The 20,591-nt window shown below is 43.8% G+C and overlaps 1 protein-coding gene across 1 annotated transcript in view; it reads right to left on the reverse strand.

Annotated features, from left to right (window-relative positions):
* MCTP2 (multiple C2 and transmembrane domain containing 2) overlaps positions 1-20,591 on the reverse strand; it is a 106,464-nt gene that overhangs the window by 15,262 nt on the left and 70,611 nt on the right. Inside the window, exons 17-18 of the mRNA XM_090263627.1 lie at positions 7,699-7,821; positions 4,973-5,014 (exon numbers count right to left, since the gene is read on the reverse strand). Coding sequence (XP_090119753.1) covers positions 4,973-5,014; positions 7,699-7,821 — 165 coding nt within the window. The remainder of the gene's footprint in view (positions 1-4,972; positions 5,015-7,698; positions 7,822-20,591) is intronic.

Raw genomic sequence — 20,591 nt, forward strand, 5'->3', positions numbered from 1 at the left:
CGATAGGTTTCCTCCATCACAGTGTGGCGTGGTCAAAACATAACTGTGATTTATGTCCGAAGAGCTGGCTTTCAGGCTTGGTACGATCGTATCAAGGTCATTTCCCTTAATTTGGGTTTGTTCATTTGTAGATGGGGGAAATAATAGCGAATTTAATAGTTTATTGTGAGTACTGAATGAGCTAAAACACATAAAAACAGCGTGGAAATCATACTGTACAAATATTAATATTTTTAAATCTAATTATTTAAAACGAAGTCTCACTCCAAAAGATCTTGTTTTAAGGTATTCCTTCTGTGTCATTTATTACTTACAAAGTAAGCTATTACTTGTCCCTTGAGGGAGGAAAAAGGTGGTGCCCCTTAGCTTTCTATTAATGATATTGTAAATTACCTATCAGTTATTTTCAACTCATTGGGTAATTGGGGCTTGGTGCAAACCACACTGAAACAAGGGGCTTCATCAGAAAAAACATGAAGAGCAGCTACTACCCTCAGGAAAACCGTGACTTCTGGGCAATGGAGATACAATGTCCAATGTAGTCTCCGTTAGCATGATGTCAAATTTCCAGGCAATGGGAATTTAAATATCTAAATGCATTATGCTCTATAAAATCAGAGCCTCTGACTGCATTCTGTTAGCGCACATTAGTTGGTAGAAGGATAGGTGATCCACCTAATTTAGAGTCTGGTGTATCATATTTCACAATATTTGGGAGTAACATAACAAGTATAATCCTTAGAGTAGAAATCTCAAAGCAAATCCACAAGTACTAGGATTAGTAAGCCTGATAGTAAGTAGGATGACTAATGCCTCCAAAGGTCAGATTGATAACATTTCTGGATTACTTCTAAACGTAATGAAGCCAAAACATTGTTAAGAATGGAGATTTCATGTTTAAAAGGAAAACCTGAGCTAGTCAACGTGTCAGAGAAAAGATGGCAGGAAGTAAGGAAAGCCAATCCCCTCCCACTCAAACACGCATAAACTGATCATTAAGAATTGGCTGGAATCCATTTTAATATTGAAATCTCAAAACTAAGATGGTATGGTAGAAATGTTAGCAATTAAATTCCTTCATCACTAAAATTCATATTAAATCAAATTAAAAGCAGTTAAATCACAACGGCCATTTACTTTATTCCCCTGAAAATTATCCATCAGCGGGGCCTCTACAATATGCCCTGGATATAGTTTGCATCGGCTCTACAATGTGTGTGAATACATTCAACTGTGGCTAACCTTTTAAAGGTATTCTTTGACTTTTTATTTTCCTAAAAATACCTCATCATAGTAACGTACCACTGCTCAGTCAATACTTTAAACCAATCACTAATGAAACTAACTTCCTGTGTTTGGGGTATTCTTAAGTCACAAAGGAATCGTAAGTAAGACTACGCTCACTATTAGATTGTAAGGAGACGTCCTTCAAGAACGAGAGTCTGCCCTGGCTGGGATACTACAGACACCCTGCTCTCTCTGGAAAGACGAGAACACAGAGCATGAGACACGATGGACCTGCCCAACTCATGCAAAGGACTATGAAGATTAACCTACAGCAGGAATTCCTCCTGCATTCAGGTGCCAGGGGCTTCTATCTCTAAGGACGCCCTCCCTGGGTAGTGAGGAGTGGACTAACCAGTCTGGAGCATGAAAATCATTTTAAACACCAAAACTGATGGTTTAAGAAGTACTTGAATTTTCATGACAACATCCTAACTTGTGAAAAGGAGATACGGTACATTTACTTGTATCCTTTCATTATAAAATGTTCCACAATGGACCAAAAAAAAAAAAAAAGTATTAGGATGTTCCTTATTTTCTTAAAGGAAAACACCTATATCTGTTTTTCATCCATAATTAATTTAAAAAGGTTAATTTTCTCCCCCTAAACACTGTAAAGCAATTGTAAACTCACTGATCATCCGAAACAAAAACATACACACAAAAAATCACCCAAGTCCTATTCTGACAGCTGAGCTGAAAACCAACCAACCCACAATGCACGCACCGTGGTGTAGTTTCTTCATGATAGCAATAAGCAGGATTTTTAAAATTATTATTACATGCTCCTATGATTTTTCCTTCCCGATCTTAATAAGTAAATGCTAAAAATACTTTATGTAAGTAATTCTTGGGCTGGAAAAAGAAAGAAACCCGAATGTGAGTATTTATCCCTTCCACAATGAAAACAAGGTATTAGTGCTAGACATGACCTTTCCTAAGTATGGAATATAGCATTTGACACAATAGTTTCTTGGTTCATGCTTCAATTACTGACCTTTACTGTGTAGAAAATTAATGCAATTTTCATTGTAATCCATCCGTACAAATAAGGTCCACAAGGAAGAATTCCACATATGGAATCTAATACACATAGAAAATGTCAGCTGATGGCTCTCGGCTGAACTCAGTCATTATCTGTGTTCTGGGATCCCTAACAAACTATACTTGTAACGAGTAATTTCTCGTGTGGCCCATCATGTATAAGAAATGGGAAAAAAAAAAAAAAAAAAGTTCCCTCTCTTCAAAGTTTAGTTTGCACGTTTAGGTTCCTAAAAGCCGCAGGACTAGTTACCTAGAAGTTCCCTGTTAGAACGGACAGCCCAGAAAGGAACGGCAGGCGAAATGGGGGAGTCTAACTTGGCTTCTGATGCAGGTCGCCACCACGGACTTCTAACAATGCGAAGGGAGCGAGAGGCTGCAGTGATGTCATTTTACAACAATCCCTGCTCCAGACAATAAAACGATGACAGAGCCCAGACCCTGTCCTGGTCTGTGCGTCGGAGACAGGCGGGATATGGGAAAGCGTCCGTCTCCTGGGAAAGCTGTGCCCGGGGCCCCGGCACGCTTTCATCTCCCCCGTTCTCTGGGCCGCTCTGCGGAGGGAATGGGGCGCTGGTGGTTACGGGATGTCACTTTCAAGACGGATAGTTTGGATAGAAAGGAGTTCCCCCCTCGTGGGCTGGTTGGGGAGGAAACGACTGTGTGTTTATAATTTGTAAACAGTTCCTGTCTTGCTGGGCGTGTTACACTTCCCAGAAGCGTGGTCTGTCATGTCTAACACGCAACAGAAGCCAGAAGGGCCGTGTGGGTAAGGCCCGGGGAGCGCACACGGCAGGGGGCGGGGGCCCGGGGCCCCCGTGGGCTGTACACGGAGAGCTGCAATGCGTCCCTGCAGGACGGGCGCTCCAGGAGCCTTCACGTTGAAAATCCCTCTAATGACAAACCTCTCCAAAACGGGAGCGTGGGAAGATACGGAGGAGGACTGTCGGGTGGGCCGGAATCCCCCCGACGATAGGAGGGTTGTGCTCAGCAGAAGAGGCTTCAGTAGAAGTCACACGTTCACTTTGGACTTCTTCCTCCAGGAGAGTCCGCGGAAATACAAAAGCGCGGGAGCGAAACTAACATGGTGGCGCTGTGGCTGTTAAAGGACTCGAGAAAGCACCACAAGCAAAGCAGCTCAGGGACACAACTGCCCTGGAGGAAGTGGGGGGAGGTCCCGGACCACGGCCCTCCGTGTGGGCTGGGCGGACGCACCTGCCGGGCGGTGGGCTGGGCTGGAAGAACGTCAGAGCTCCGAGGCTCAGCCTTGCCTTGGGGACGCCCAGTGCCAGGTCGGACGTTGACAACCACCGATCTAGAGTCCACGACCCGAATTTGTCGGCTGCCGGGGGACTGAACACCGCCTTTCCCTTCACCGCCTTCTTGTGAGACGCTCTCCTTTACCAGCGGGGACGAAGCCACGTGGTCCCAATGGTCTCTCACGGGCAGTTTATTATCGCACCCATGGGTGGCTCATTTGAAAAGCATTGGCCAAACGGAAAGAAATCTTCCTCACTCCCAAGCCTTGGTTAATGAAATTTAAGAGGTTTCCCTAGTATGGGTTTAAAATGATTTCATTCAGACCGTGTTGCCTTTGGTCAAACATCCCATCATGCATGTTAGCTGGGCTGCGACTTTTTCTGACGCTCAAAGAGCAGCATCACTCAGAGGCCACGCGCATCAACTCCCCAAGAAGGAAGCTGCACTGGCATGACCCTTACTCTGAGAAAGGGGGGTTCGCTTTAGGAAATATATATCTTACTACTTTATTATTTTGCCATGGATGATCATTTTCACACAGCAAATGAGATTTACTTTGCAATCCCCTCAGTTTGCTACAAACGGGCAAAACCATCTCGCTCTCCTGATGAATTGTAAGGCTCTTTGTGTCATGTAGCCAGAGTTTTTAAATTCATTTCTATTTCCTGGGCGTTTTATATTGGGTACTACCGCTTCAGATCCCCCCTTTGTCCCTTCCCTCCCCCTCAGGCACCCCATATTCTGCCACCATGCGCCCCATATACCCGAAGGTTCCGGGTGGGGTGGGGGGACTGGAAGTCCATTAAACTAGTAGCATCACATGCGGCATTTCCCTTTTTTTTTTCATTTTATTCCAGAAGGTTTGTCTGAAAGCATAATGACAACAAAAGCAGCAGATTTGAGAGCTTCTCCCAAGAGAAGGAAAAGGACAGATGTACGCAGACATGTAGCGGAAAACGCTGCCAGCAACAGCTGGGGAAGTGACAGGCTTTGCGGCGGGTGACCGCCCCCCAGAGCGCAGACATGAACCTGAAGGCAGAGCGATCCCGCTCAGTTTACTGGGATGTCCTCGGCCCTCTTCCGTCTACCTCGCACGCGCCAAGGAGAAGGCGGGCCATCCCTCGGCAGGCCCCTTACAGGTATGCCTTCCGTACTATTTCAGTTATCCCTTACATTCTGCCCCTTTTCATCCTCCCTTTTAAAAATGAATGAGAAACACATAACAAATATATCTTAAAAAGGGATAGCTTTTCGGAAATTACAAAAATATTAATATATTGGTCACCCTAGAGTACCGAAAGAAATTGCGTTTGACTCCACGTGGAAGAGAGCGATCCGCCAGGGCATCAATGCCCTGCCTTTCATGTTTGTTTATTGTCACACTCACCTTGTCATCTTCATCCTCCTCGTCATCTACGTCTGTGCTCTCCTGAAAGGAAGCCCCACAGTCTGTTAATAAAATATCTACGGAAATTACCAAATGCAAAGTAAACTCATTCACATTAAAAAAAATTTTTTTTTCTACATAATTTAAGCACTAATATTTTCTAAACACCAGATTTTAAAAATATTATTAAAAATAACACTTTTAAAGTTCAGGAACCCTGTGGCCAAAGTATAAATAATATGCATAATCTTTATAGAACTTAACTATTAATAAAGCAATCGGGCGAGTGGCCTTTGAAGGCACCCAGCTTTAAAAATGCATCACTGAGTTGTACTTTCTGTAAACAGTTTTGTTCTTATTCTGACAAATGAACCAACGGCTACGTTGAGGCTGAGAATACCATATTCCGTTTGCGCTAGGCTTGTTGTTATAATGATTTCTCTTTTCCTTTGGGGCCATTACTGAAACATTAGACAGCAGAAAATGCATTAGTCTGAATATAATCAATCTCAAGAGTAAGTTACAGGCTCCTATATGGTGTTATGGTTTTCCTTGGGCTTCGGTTCCTTGGTTTTCCTTGGGCAGGGGGCAGGTGAGGGCAGGAAACAAGGGCCTGATCTGGACTGAAGGGTGCCTGGCTTTAGTTCAGGAGTCGCAGCACCAGCGGTGATGGGCACAGGTCGGTGTAGATTAGTTTTAATATCTCATCCATCTAAGAGATACATTTCAGTCATCTCACTGCACTATTTCAAAGCTAACACATGTTGGTTCACAATCAAATGGGCTCAGTAGCTCGTGCTAGATCCTGGAAAACCAGGGGGTATTTTCAGCTGGACCACCTACCTACCTTCCTACGTAACCTTGCCAAGGTCAGGCGGGCTGTTTCAATGTCATTGTTCCCATGAAACAATAATTTGTCAATATTATGCTCTTAAGAGGGAGTCGCTCTGAAGTATCCAGAGAGCATACTCTGCTATACTCCACTAAAGCCACTGAGCAGTCAGCCTACCCATGAGCGTGAACCAGCAGGTTGTGTGACTCTCACTGATGCTGGAGAATTACCCTATTCGCTATGGCGGCAAGCAGTGTTCATGAAAGCAAATGGATAAAAACAAATGTAACGAAAAGATTTTATGGGATAAAAAAACATTGTAATTAGGACTCAGAAGTCTTCAGCTTGAGACAGTCTTTAGCGTGAGACACGGCTCAAGCTCTGTTTGCGGTGTGACTTCCGGCAAAGCACTTCGGCACTCTGGGCCTCAGTTTCATTAAGCATGAAATAAAGAGTCACGCTTGTCTCTATCATGGGTATGTTATCAAGATTCAATCAGGCGATGAACATGAAAATGTTTTACAAATTAAAAAGCTGTTATACACATACACACATGCAATTATACTCATGTACCCATGTATATGTTTGTATACACCATGTCCAAATATAGACAGACATATATACATGCTATAAACATACACATCATATACATAGCTAGAAAAAAAATGACTGAAAGTTGTAAAAATGTTAGTTGACAGTATTTTTATTATAGATGTTTTTCAGTAAAAATTTCCCTCATCTGTACCCCTGTGAAATTTAGTTCTTAAAAGAACCTGTAATTTAAAGATATTTTATTGGATGATTCTAGCATCTTCAGGCCCTTTATTACTGGTCGATGCCCATACCTACTCCAGTAAACAATCCAAACTCCAACAGAACAGAATTTTGAATCTGCTTGAGGTTCTAGTCCCTGCCAGAATACTCATTTCCCGACTTCTCTTATATTCCAAAGGACACCAGAAGTATTCCTTTAACATCCGTCATTTCAGGGGTGATTTTTTTAAATAGCGAGAACATTATAAGGGAAAAATGTGAAGACAGTCACCTTTGAGTCTGGAAAAACCCAGTGTGAAGCTGATCTGTTAACCAGTCTCAAAACCTTATTATGTTTGTTGAAAAAACTGGGTTCTTGAATCCGGAATGCCAAGATGCTACCATAAAGCAAGCCTGCCAATGAGTTCCTGCTCACTCGGGGCAGGAAAAACTCTCTGAGCTGGGATAGGAGGCAGAGGGGAGGAGACGGAGCAAAGAAGGAGAGCGAGCGGAGGCTGGGTGTCTTTGAGAAGAGGCCTCGCTGAGCCTTCCTTCAGCCCCACAGGGAGTGTGAGAGTCACAACAAACACGTGGGCACGCACCAGCAGAGGGATACACACAGCCCCCCGCCGCTCCTGTTTCCCAGGGAGGTGGCAAGCCTCCCAGAATCCCCTGCGCCTTCAGGCCGGAGGTGAGCATTGCACGGAGTGCCGGGGTAGAGAGGCTGCAGGCAGGCAGCCCCCCAGCTGCTCTGTGTCCCCTGAAGGAACTCAGAGGGCCCCCAGAGGCTTTTCTCTAGCGCTGAGAATGCCCTTCACCGTCACCGTCCTGAGCATCGCCTGTGCCCGCCGACACGTGCTGCTGGCACAGAAAAGATGACCAAGGACCAGAGGTCTCTCTCCACGCTGAGGAAACAGAGCAAGACTCAAAAACACAAGATGCCAGAGAAGGAGGACCCCAGACAACACCTAACACTTGATCTGTACTAGAACACGGACGGACGTGCTGGGGGCTCCTCCAGTCTTGAACCAAACAGGCTGGAGCCACGCTTTGGAGGTGGTGCCGGCTGCGGTGGGGACGTGCCATTGTTGACACTTGGTTTTCCTAGTTAAACATCAAAGTCACTGGAATCTTGGCTCACCTGCCTGTCCTGGATGCTGCCGACCTTCCCTTTTGGGGGCGTGAGGACGTTATAGACAAAGAGCAGCAGGAACGCCAGTGGGACCATGTACAGCTCAAAGTTCCAGACAGTGACCAGGAACACCTGATTGGAAGACAAGACCAGATCAATTCTCGGGAAGAAAGTATGAATGAGAACAATCTTCAATTCCTACTCGTTGACTTCAGAAATTAAACTCAGAACTTGCCCTCTACAGTATCTTTTATAAACAGTTTCAAACAAGGTTAACGCACCCTCATGCGTCCACGTGCGCACGGAGTAACCAGCTTGAGAACGGGAAGAATGAGGAAGAAATGAACTGGTCACTCACACTCTGGAATAGACAGATACAGGAGCCCCATATCTGGAAACCCCATTATCCTCTCAGCTCTATTTACTTTCTTGCTCCTAGATTTACGGTACCAGGAGGCAAGCAAAGTAATACGTAAAAAATCCAAGGCCTCGAAGAGGCAGGCCACAGACCAAATTTTCCCAACACGAAGATTTATCTCGACTGAAGAAAAGGATTACTTTTTTAAACTGGCTGCCAATATGTTAAAAAATCCAAATATTTCAGATGAAAAAAAAAAATGTAAGGTTTCCAAAATCTCTTTAAAAAATCTTAAAACTTTCCGAGGTTGAGGTTGGATGGACTCAAGAAAACAATGAGCTAGAACTGTCTCCACTAGACAAGGTATGTCTGTGACCTGCCCGATTTCTATCAGCCTTGAGTCTGTGACCCCCACCATAAAAAGGACAAGCAGGTGCTTGGATTGGAGCCTAAGTGTCTATGGCTACAGCAGTCACAGGAGACATACAGGCAAATAAGATACATCCCTCCTTCCAAGGAACACACCACTTACTGGGACGAATAGGAAAAGAACACGTGGTCATTAGTTCATGAGGCAGGAGTGAAATCTTGGGTGAATTCTTCTAAGACGGAAGCCTCACTTTTTTTCCAAATCCCTCATAGTCCAGAAGGTGCGATAAAATAACGTGAGATTCCCAGGTGTCCGTTCATAGTAAGTACTAAAAGAAGTTGCTCTTATAACTTACCAACTTAGGAGAGGCAAATGAATGCACCTTAATTATTGAAACTTCCTTTCCAGAAGCAGCATTGTTTTAGCTGTTACTACACACTTTCTCTACCATTTAAAAAAATTACAGGTATGACATATTTATTGTTAATTTGTGGTTTCTATTGTAAATGCAATCATTTATTTCACCATATTTTTCAAATTGGTCAATGCTGGCCCACAGCAGCTAGCAATTTGTATATATTATGTTTTAGTTCGTCGCTTGACTTAATTTCCTCATTGTTTCAACTAACTTTTCATTTCACTCTTTTGGGGTTCTGAGAGTCACATAAGCCACATCATCTGCTTCTGGTTCCTCTTCTCTAATATCTGCAACTTGCTTTTTTATTCTTAATTTTATTTCTGCTCACAAAGCACTGTTAAATAAAACTGTTGAGAGGGATATCGGTGTCTGATTCCTGAATTTAATTAAAATTCTTCTAGTGCCCGTTTTGAAAACATGCCTCCTCTCTTACTAGTAAGAAAGCATAAGACACCAAGTTCAAGTACACGGAAATTGCCCCCAACACCTTGAGATCTGCACAACTCTCTAAATCCCAATTAAAAAAAACAAACGAACCATCAAAAAAACCTCTTTCAAGTCCTATCAATTGACATATAGTTTCCTCAATTAACCTGAGAATAGGACACCATTTCTTTTATCACATATATTAGCCTATGAAACGCTGCATGTGAGAGACACACCCATCGACCCTGTCCACGCCCAGTGGGCGGTGATATCAGCATGAAGGAAACCAGTTGGAAGATAAAGTCGGTCTGGTCTCTACTCCCCCAGTTTCTCCTGGTGAAAAGCACTCAGGCCATTCGTTGGTCCAATGAGAAGACATCTGCTTGGCTATTACTTTGGTTGGCCTGATGCTAGAGGTTGGCAGAGCTTAGACTAGACGAACCGTGTAGGAGGAGAAAGGACGTATAACCGTACATGACGGTGGGAAAAATTTTAAAAGGCTTCACAGATAGAAAAATGTTCAGCAGGACTGGATCCTAAAAAGGGTGCTGGGGCTGGATATGAGGCTGGGGAACTAAGCAGAGTCAGTTCGTGGCCAAGACCTGTACGTCACGGTGGTCAGTTGAAGATGTAATTATAAACTAAACGGGAAGTCCTTTATGGATTTTTAAACAGGGAAATAATAGGATCAGATATGTGGCTAGAAATGCTGGTAGCTAAGTGCCCTTAATTTGTGGCAAAGGGTAAGGACATGAGAATCTGAGAAGCATTTTAGGAAGAAACTACCATAGAAAGAAGAAAGCCAGGCCACTTTGGTCTGGGAGGCTAAGGGATGTTTTACAAGAAATAGAGCTCTTTGTCGGTTCTTGAAACACGTTGGATTTTGATTAACTGCAGGGAAACACCATGGATTCTTATGTTACATCGCAAAGGAGGACTGAGTTTACCGGTGGAGTTAAGGTTGCTAGGAGCCTGACCGTCATGGATTATCTGCTGAATCCAATGTGATCACAAGAGAATGTGGGCAGAAAAAGGAAGTCAGGAAAAGCTGGGAGGGCAGGAGCAAGCCCAGGGCGGTGCCCTGGGAGAACCCAACAATGGGCCCCGGCCGGATGTGAGCATGGAAACCAGGGCCAGGAGCCAAGGAGTGAGGGCAGCCTCTACCAGCTGGGGAAGCAAAGGGAACAGATGCTCCAGAACCACCAGAAAGAAACACAGCCCTCCTGACACCTTGGTTGTAGTCCAGCGAGACCTGCGGTGGACTCCTGACCTTCGCGTCTGAGATAATAGACTTGTGTGGTCGTAAGCCACTTACTTGTGTGGCCCTGTGTTACTGCAGAGAGAGAAAACTAATAAAGGAGGATATGTGAAAGGAGTGAGCCCACACAGGAGAATTTTGAAGGGTCCAGTCTCCAGCGAGAAAGAGGTAAAAGGGGATATAAAGACGCCCGTCGCGGAAGAAAGGTGTTGACAACCCTCAACTCAGATCAAGCCCAGAACTGACATGCCTGCCCCCGTCCTAACCCTCACTTTTCCCTCCTTCCTCCAACAAAAACCTTCCTAGTTCACCCTGCTCCTCGAAGTCATGTTCTGGTTGCCGTGATATCTAGTTTTCAAACTGTCTGTCTTCTTGAGACCCGGGTGCATAAAAACACAGCATTTCGGGTGTTTATTTGGCATTGGTATTGACCATTCTACATGACACAGAATGACTTGGTGGGTTCGTGGGGGTGGGGGGTGGGTCCAACTGGGTGCCTTCCCGTGTCTCTTAAGAGACCAAATCCACCCATAAGCTCTAGCTCTGTGTGGGAAGGACCCAACTGATAGTTTATTCCCAGTGCTTTTGCAGAGAGACACCTGGATTATGTGTTTTTCACTTTTATTATCCTCTGTGACTGTTTAAATAAACAAGGTATATAATTTTCCAACTGCCAGTTTCACCATAACACTATCGTGAATGTTTCTATAAAGAATGCAGCTGATTACATTCGGATTTCAGAAAAAAGTCTATCCAGAAAAAGTCCATATAATCCTAATATTAAATATAGAGCCTTTTGGACTGTATTCTTCTAGACATGGAGCTTTTATTTTATTATTTTTTAAGATTTTTATTTACTTATTTTTCGAGAGAGGGGAAGGGAAGGAGGAGAGGGAGGGAAACATCAATCGGGTGCCTCTCGCACGCCCCCAAGTGGAGACTTGGCCTGCAACCCAGGCACGTGCGCTGATGGGGAATCGAACCTGTGACCTTTAGGTTCACAGGCCGGCGCTCAGTCTACTGAGCCATACCAGCCAGGGCTAGACATGGAGCTTTTGTTGACTTTTGAATGTATTATAGGAGTTTAAAAAATACTAAATTTTACTAAATACTTAATCTTTATTCTCTTTTTCACATGGAACATGTATTAAAATCCCATGGTTTGCATCACACTACTAGCCACACGACACCTTACATTTCCTGATGACGTTATGTAAATGGAAAAAATAATGCTCATCTTTGGCCCAATAAAAATCCCACGCCACTCATCAAGGCAGAACAGTCAGTTTTAAAAGTAGAAAGGCTCTAAACTAAGCGAAAGAAAGCAGGCATCAAATTTGCTGCAACTATTGGCTTTTCCCCCTCAAATGCTCATAATTCTGGGTCAAGAATCAGACAATAAGTTTCTCATTATGTGTTTTTGCCAAAGCTGGCCATCGAGCAGTTGGAAGTCTGATTTGGATAAATACACCTTTCAGAGCCATCAGCAAGTTCTCTGCTCTGATTAAAGGAAGGGAGAAAAGAATGCTCACCCACTTATGTCTTCCCCCCAAAGCTGGGTATCTCGCCGAGGTCAAGAAAAAAATCGCATTAGATGTACCGGTAAGTGTCTCGCTCATTTCCGAAGCTAACTGTCGGCCCTGTGCGCGCCCTCCGCGTTAGAAGTACGACGGGGCTCTCATTGTACTCTAAGTGGACATCACAGGCTCTGAAAGGGTCCCCCGACTTCGGCCACATGAGCATTGGCCGCAGTTGCGGCTAAAAGCTTTGGCTTAACGCTTAGGACTTGCTCCTCCGCGTTCGTAGAAAGATTGGATCAGAATGAATGGAGCGAAAGCGCTTCGGGTAATAAAGCAAGTGTATCTAATTAGCATTAGTGCGGTAACAGAATAGAGCGGTTCCCTGTATTAAGTTACTCCACTTACAGCTTTATTTCTGGCACTAAAAGACGCGGGGGTCGCAGCAAGTTCACATTCAGCCCGCAATGGCTCTAGGCCTACTCAATGCGCTCGGACCCAACGGAGGGACTTTAACTCGGGAATGCTCCAGTAGCGATGAGTGAGTGATGTTATTTGTGACAAAGTACAATTCCTTTAGGAGTCAGATCAAGAATGTCTCAGATGGCCTCCCATTACTCAGAGAGACTACCTATGTGCATAATGAAAAAATTGTGTAACAGAGTCTTCTCTACTTGCCACGAGGAATAATAACGATGCCAAAGTGGGGACCGTCCCTTCCCTAAAGTTGCATCGAGGGGCCCTGGACTTTTTGTAATCAAGGTGAGTCCCAAAAGCAACCCCACAATGGTGAGAGACAACTGCAGACCAGGAAGAAATCCCAAAGACAGTCTTTAAGCGTGTACATGAGCGTGAGTGCACACACGCGCGCGCGCACACACGCACGCGTGGACTCCTTCACTTAAAGCATCATTGGATCACCAAAATAAAAGTTCAAATCCAAACCCAGCAACCATACACTCAATTTTGGGCCTGTTAGGTTCAAAATCGGTGCCATCATGTAAATAAATGCGCTCAAAACCACCACCACCAAGTCAAATTCCTGAAACAACCATGTTTACATCTAATTGCAAACACAAAAAACGGTACGTTTGATGACACAGAGAGGAAAAGAGAGCCCCCCCTCAGCTTTTCTTAGGATCTGATCCATTTAAGCACAGAGTGAAAATATCTGAAAAGGCCCTTTCAAACCCAAGAGGCAGATGTTCAGGTAACAGCGACGCCAGGAAATTGTTTATTTTAATAAAGCTAGTATATGTGCAGCCCCAAATTAGGAGTGGCACCAAGGCTGGGACATGTCTAAACTATCACCACCTGTTAGCCCTGAAAAATCAATTAAAGTCACACTTTGATAGCAAGTCCCTTTCTAGCCAATAAAACTGAGCCTCGTCCCGAGACTTCAGGCACTCAGAAGAAATGTACTTGAAATCTAAATCCTAGGTCTCACATTCCGGCCCCGCTTGCACTCATATAAACTAACCACAGTAAAACGAGCCTGCGGGGCCGTGGGAGAAACGGGAGGGGAAGGAGACCAAACGGGAAAAGGAAAGAGAAGGAGAGACATCCCTGTTCCCATTGGTCTCATACTGAGAATCATACCTCCTTTTGGTGAATTCCAATAATTTCTTGAAAGGTTCTTTTTCTCCCCCCCCCCCTTTTCTTTTTCTCCTTCAGAACAGAATTCTGGGCTACATTTTCTGCGTAAGAGAAGAAATCCAACTTTGCAAGTTGAAAGCAAGGGCAGGAAAGCCATCCCGAGTGTTTTAGTAATTAAACGAATATGCATAATGAACCATATGCCCAAAGGGCCTGTTCTTCATGTGGGCCAGATTTTTGTTTGAATTTTTAATTTTTATATACAGATGAAACATTCGCTCTAATCGACCGACGGTGTGAGGGGACCGTGCCACCAGGAAAAGTGTAAGGAGGGCCAGTCCATGCAGGAGCAGGGACAGAAGACACCAGCGGAATTCTCTCCTGAAGATGTGGATTCCAATGTGCGTTCCCGCCTCTAGCAATTGTCCCTGTCATCTGCTCAGTCTGCAGGAGACACGTGTAACAAATACACTGATAGCTCTATACAGCATGAGTAAAACACAGTGCCATCAGTTGGAAAGTGTGAAAATCCCATGGGACAAAGGATTTCTTTAAAAAAAAAAAAAAAAAAAAATCCTTCTACACCCATCATTCAGACTACCATCTTGAATTACAGGAAATCCTCCCAAGAAAGCTACATAAATATTATATTGCAGGGTCAAGGCCAGGTATATTAGCAATTTGAACCAGTCTAGGAGGAGCTCATACCTCTCATGGTGGGTAGAAAATTCATAGGGCAGAATGCAAGCTTGCTTTCCCCACTCCTACAGCAATGGAGACTATGAATTCAAAGGGTTCAAAAGACTCTCAGACAGACAGGTCCCCCAATATTTCCTAAACTGCCATGGTGAGAGAATAGCAAACCTCCCTGGAAGCTTTTCAGTGTCCTTTAGAAATTCTGACTTATAATCAAAGCAAAGGTAAGAGATACAGAATCTGAGAAAATGACGACACCATCTCGGGACACACGGGATCCAGTTAGCATTCTCTAACGCAAAGAAGAGAGCTTTTAAAGATGTGTTTGCAAAGCATTTGAAATGTACGGAGACGGTCTGGAGAAAGTTATCAGGCCCTCCAGGTGGGTCAGTCTTGTACCTACCTAATTCAGGATAAACATTTCAGAATGGAGTGACGAGTGTGTGTGTGAGTGTGTGAATGAGTGTGTGTGTGTGAGAGAGAGAGACAGAGAGAGAGAGAGAGAGAGAGAGAGAGAGAGAGAGAGAGAGAGAGAGAGAGAGAGAGAGAGAGAGAGAGTCAGTCGGTGGGGAAGCCGCAGAGAGGAAAATGCTTCAAGTCCACTATTCCCAAAGTCTTTAACCAAAATAACCTAAATGCAAAACACCACACTGGGCCTGACAGTGTTCAGAAAAAAAATAATAAGAACAAATCTGATCAAAAGCCCAAGTGAAGTCTTGGACTCTTTTCAGCACCCACGCTGCAGCCCACCCCCACACCCCCTGACACCCCACTTTGGAACACAGATAGGCTGTCCTTTTCACAATATAAACACCGGAGTGGAATGCAAAGCATTTAAAGAGCAAGTACTAACGGAGCTGTAAATAACATCTCCCACTGCTTTCACTCCCCATTCCGAGTTCATGCCTTTGATACGGGCCGGGTGACTTGATCGAGTGGTCTCCGTGGGAAGACAGATAAACTTCCAACAGCAGGCTGAAGACAAAAATTGACAAGGAGTGTCACTGCTCCTGACTGTTTAAATCCTTTAAGGAAGTGCCGGAGCAATTAGAGAGGGAGTGTAATCTTTTCAGAGTGCATTAACACTCTCCGACCTCCCCGACAATAGATCAGACCTCAGACACATAATGCTTCCCTAAGGCTTTTTCGCCAGTGCATTTGATCTCTTAGTCACTCTGCGCTCCTATAGGTACCGTCCTCCTAGAAGGCACTATGCATACGCACTGCCGTCACTGGCTCTGAGGGTGCAACGCAACCAAAACAAAGCAGAAAAAGCACTACCACCTTCAGCGGTAGCTCTGGTATCTTTAAGATGAGAGTGAGAGTGAGTCTGGACTTCTGCAACTCGGTCTTTTCTTTTCACGATTCTCTTCGTATTTTTTTTTCAAGCGACAATGTCCATACTGTTCAAGTCAATTACTTACATTAATATGCAGAGGTCATTTGATGAGCAAGGGACCTGGGGTGTGGGTGTATCTTCAAGACACAGGATGCCTTTTGTCTATCAAAGGAACTCCGTAATAGAGTCATTGAGGAAAATAACCTTGTGTGATAGATGAGGCTTGAATATACAGAAGAAAGCAAAGCGGGGAAGTTAAATAAACTCCTCGCAACCTGCAGGACGCTCTGGTCAGGCCGTAACCGATTTCCTGAAGAGCATATCCTGTCCCAACTGTTCATCCCACAGTGGAAGCTGGGCTTTTACCATTCATTATAAACAGTTTCGAGAATTGCTTACCACAATACATGGTTTTTTTTTAATGGATGAGATTTTGGTCAGCTGCTAACAGAGCAGAGAACTGAATATTCTTTCTACGAAGGTGGCAAAATAGGTTTTCCGCGGGCCTGACTTGCTTTCTACTTTTCTCCCTTGTGAGTAATTGGAATAGCAATTGAAACCGAACGTGAGAAGGCTAGTAGGTTTCTTTCATTTATTTTTTTCTTTTCCCCTCTCTCGTGTCCTAAGAAATTCTGTATCCAACACTATGGTACACAAGACCTTATTGCTTTTGAACTTCATCATGAGACTTAGTGAAATGTCAGAAGAGAGACCAGACTGACATCATTTGCCCCAGACCCTCAGGGTTGTCTGTTGATGACACTCAGTTTCTAAAACCTAAAGCACTGAAACCAAAATAATAACATTTTCTTAGAATCAAGACAGTTCCCCTTGCAAATGTGCACTGCAGAGATTTTTAAAATCAGACTGCAAGAGGACAGTTGGGAATTAGCTTTATGTCTAAGCAAATCACTTTGGTGTGAGCATTTTCAGACCCAAACTTAAAAAAGAAAAAAAAAAAAAAAGGCAAGTGAAAATATGTATTCACAAAAAGCAATTTAAGAACTTTTGAACCTTAACTAGCAGGACAGAAAGATCTACTGAACGCCTCCCGTTCGCCTGGACAACATGTAATGTCCGCAACAAAATGACAGAAATAATTGAATAAAATGGTATCCTATCCACTATGCATTTTCTAATGTTTTCAAGGACATTGTTGAGGCTGTGCTTTAATATCTGGGGAAAATAGCTTTCAAGACATTTGTAATCCGGCTCAAATTAAAGCCGACCTTCCACAATGAGCTAAAGAAAGCGATGTCCTCTTGGAAGCAACTAGATTTGATGCTCTGGTTTGCTTATGTGTCTGTGGACACACACACACACACAGACACACACATGCACACCGCGTGACGCCTGCGCAATTTAAACTCAACAGCAAAGGACTTTATAAACCCCGCCAACGGCACACGTGTCATAAGTAACAATAAAATAATAAAAGAAAAAACAGGCTTACATGGTAATTTGTCACAAGGAATCTGTACCCACTCAGCAAGGTACTGGGTCAGGTCCCTTGTCCATAAAGATGAACACACCATAGAACATCTGAGAAGATTATCATCAAAACAGAGATTACACAATGTAAAAAATTTCCTTTTTTTACTAATGCAATGATGTCTGCAGGTAGAAGACTATTGAATTAAAAACAAATGGCTGAACTTGAAACCCCCAAGGAGTGCACAGACATTCACCTTTGGGGTTTCATCATTTATGAGTTTCTATCGCCACCTGCAGGACTATCTTTAGGTGAACTTGAGCAATGGTCAGGCTGTCTGCTCTATTCTTTATTTTTCCCTTTCCCTTCCTCTTCTTCCTTTTTCGCCTCATGTATGTGTGTGTGTGCGCGTGTGTGTGCACGCGTGCTAAATTTCCAGAAAATCACTTGTTTTCTTTTGAAAACATGTAAATCAGTAAAAGTTTAAAAATCGCCAATGAAGTGCAACACGAAACTTCCTGAAAAAAGTGTAGTTGGGCCACAGGAAGCTAGTATTTTAACATCACAATGCGCACTTTGCAAAGCATGATTCTGAGGAGGGAACTGGCCTGCAGACATTTGCCCCCACCACCACCCCCAGGAAATGTTTTCCCAGGAAAACAGCTTTGGCGATGGAAGAGTTTACAAAAAAAAAAAAAAAAAAAGTTTATAATTGCATGTCCCTGGCTTATACCAGAGCAGAAAAAATATGCTGCTATCAGCAACTTCATACTTAGGATGTCCCTGTCTCTTTAAACAACACGCAAATGTAAGATATTATTTCACTACACGTGTCACAAGAAAACTGATTACAGTATCACCATCATCATCAATATCACCATGAAGGTTGATGGGCAGCTCCAGTCGCTTTAAAAAGAGATGGGTCAGGCACCTGACTGAACAACACTGATTTTTCTCCCTCCGTTGCAGCAATTCTACAGATGCATATTTTCCAAATGAAAGACTTAAGGGACACTTTTTAAAAATTTAATAACGAAATCCACGGATACTGTGTATGTGCAGCTCAAACTCACAAACTAAAACCACGGTTTCAAAGTTGGAGGCCACCAAAGTCACGCCCTGCAGGTACTGGGTAGGGGCCGAGACCCTTCTGCTGGAACAAGCCGAGAGGCCTTCGGTTTGTCCCCTTACGGATGAACATGAAAGACCCTCCGAGGTGACATTCTTATACCTCCATGCATTTCCAGACTTAAGTCAATAGCCATGGGGGTCTGGCTTTAACATCACTTGAGCAAAGATGTGTATTTCTTTATTTTTATTTTTATTTTTTTTCCCTTGACAAAATGAAGCATCTCAGGCAATGAGTTAAAACAAATTTTTTTTTAAAGCTTGGGCAGAAATAGAAAAGTCATTTTAAAGGGTCAAGAAACATATATGATTTGGGGATTGAAGAAAATTCCAGTGAGATTAAGTCAGTAAACACTGAAGAAACATGGCTTAGATGGTGACATGAAGTCAGATTCTAATTTGTCTCTGTGTCTTTTTTTGTTTATAAAAGCGACAGCTGGAATATCAGGCCAGTGAAATATTTCTCCCCCCAAAATTAGCTCTATCATTTAAAAAGCCAAGGACACAATTCCAGGATAGGAGGAGAAATAGCAGAACACACCTTCCTAAATCGTAAATCAAGGGGCAGAGTACGACCCAGCAGAGTAAGCCCTAACTAGACCACAAAGAAGGCTTCTCTCCATAAACATCAGGCCTGGCAGCTGGAATGATCGCCAGGCCCCCTTGTAACTGTCACCTGTAGGGGGTCTAATTACAGGCTGCCCCTGCAGGCACGCCTTCAGTCGCTGGGCAATAAAAGGGCCGTCAGCTTGCCAAGCCCAGCCAGACAAGGAGAGCACAGGCCTCCTGATGGGGAGCCCCAAAGATCAGGCAGATAGGCTAATAAAATGACAGCTCCCGTACAAATGACAAAGCTCGGACCGCAAAAAAAAGAAAGGCAGTGTCAAATTAGCCAGAGAGGTGGGCACTGGGCATGGTTCTCCCACAGGTCAAAGCTGAAGCGGGAAATTGGCTGTAACTGTTCACACACACCAGCGCTCTCTCTCTCTCTCTCTCTCTCTCTCTCTCTCTCTCTCCCTCTCTCCGCCCCCCGCCCCCTCTGTGGCCCTCCTCCCACTCCGCCACCTCTTTTGCATCGCACAAAAACGCTGGCACATCCAGGTGTCACCTATAGAAACAGATGAAAAGGCAGAGAAATACTCAGCTCCATAAAAAATCAAAAATTAAATCTCCCCAGATTCCAGGCCTGTTGTTCGGGGTTAGAGATTCGCTAGGTCCCTCCCCCTCCCCCCACCAGGACCAGGTCTCCAGACGATGGGTGCCATTGGCCATCTTGCTCGTTAGCGCCACCCCCTGGGCAGGCAGGATCAAGAAAAGGCGAGAAAAAGGCACCCGGGCCACAGTGAGGACGAAGTGGCCTGGCTGCATATGGAAGTGGCCCTCTGGGGGGCTCCACAGGCTGTCACGGTCGGAGGGGGAGCGGGGGTAAAAAGGAAAGAAGCAACAGATGGTTTGCACAAGATTTTAGGGCTCTTCCGGGTGCACTGATTAGATGCCGGCTGTGTCCCCAGCGCTGCCGTAAGCAGTAAGGGTGTTCACCCACCAAACAGGGCCATGGGAAGGTTGGCATCGCACCTGGGACTTAAAAACTAAAGATCTAATGCTCACTGGTCAACGTGGGACACCCCCAAAATGCCAAGTGATTTTAGCCAGCGCGGCCACGATTTTGTCCGGAAGGAAAACTCAATGATAAAGTTGAGATGATAAACATGAAAATTTGCTAAAATAGTTAAGGCTGTCCTTTTACGTTTTTAGCAGATAATCGTTGAATGCAATTACTGTAATTCTATTACGTGGAATAATTAGTTAATGCCTGAGAAGTTGTCAATAGAAGGTGCAATTATGTTGTAAAAATTATAATCACAATTTGCAATAATGGATTGTTCTTATTTTTTAAAAAATGTTGCAGATTATTTAAAGTATATTATGTAGTCCTCTGTGGACAGGAGGATTTGGGAAATCATCTTAAATGTTAAATAAACCAAATAATAAACTGTCAACTATTTGGAGCATTTTATGTATTTATACATTTTACATATTAGTATATATATATATATATCTATATCTACATATCTATATCTATATCTCTATATGGGCATTTAAGATGTTTAAAAATTATCTTCTCCAGGCAAAATGATTATTGCAACCGTGGACTTTTTCCAGCTTTAGGGAAATACTGTTAATCTCTGAGTCACAACTGCACAAACAGCTACCAAACAGGCAGCGAGGTCTGCTCTGCACGTGCGGTTTTGACTCCCAGTGAATGGAGACACAGCCCCTGAAAGTTTAATCAATGGCAGGTCTATCTAGGTGTGAATAAACTGGTGATAGAACTTAAAGAAAAAGTTAACCTTTTAGGAATAG

This window comes from Furipterus horrens, unplaced genomic scaffold, assembly GCF_987537825.1.
Source record: "Furipterus horrens unplaced genomic scaffold, mFurHor1.1.pri manual_scaffold_16, whole genome shotgun sequence".
Classification (NCBI taxonomy): domain Eukaryota; kingdom Metazoa; phylum Chordata; class Mammalia; order Chiroptera; family Furipteridae; genus Furipterus; species Furipterus horrens.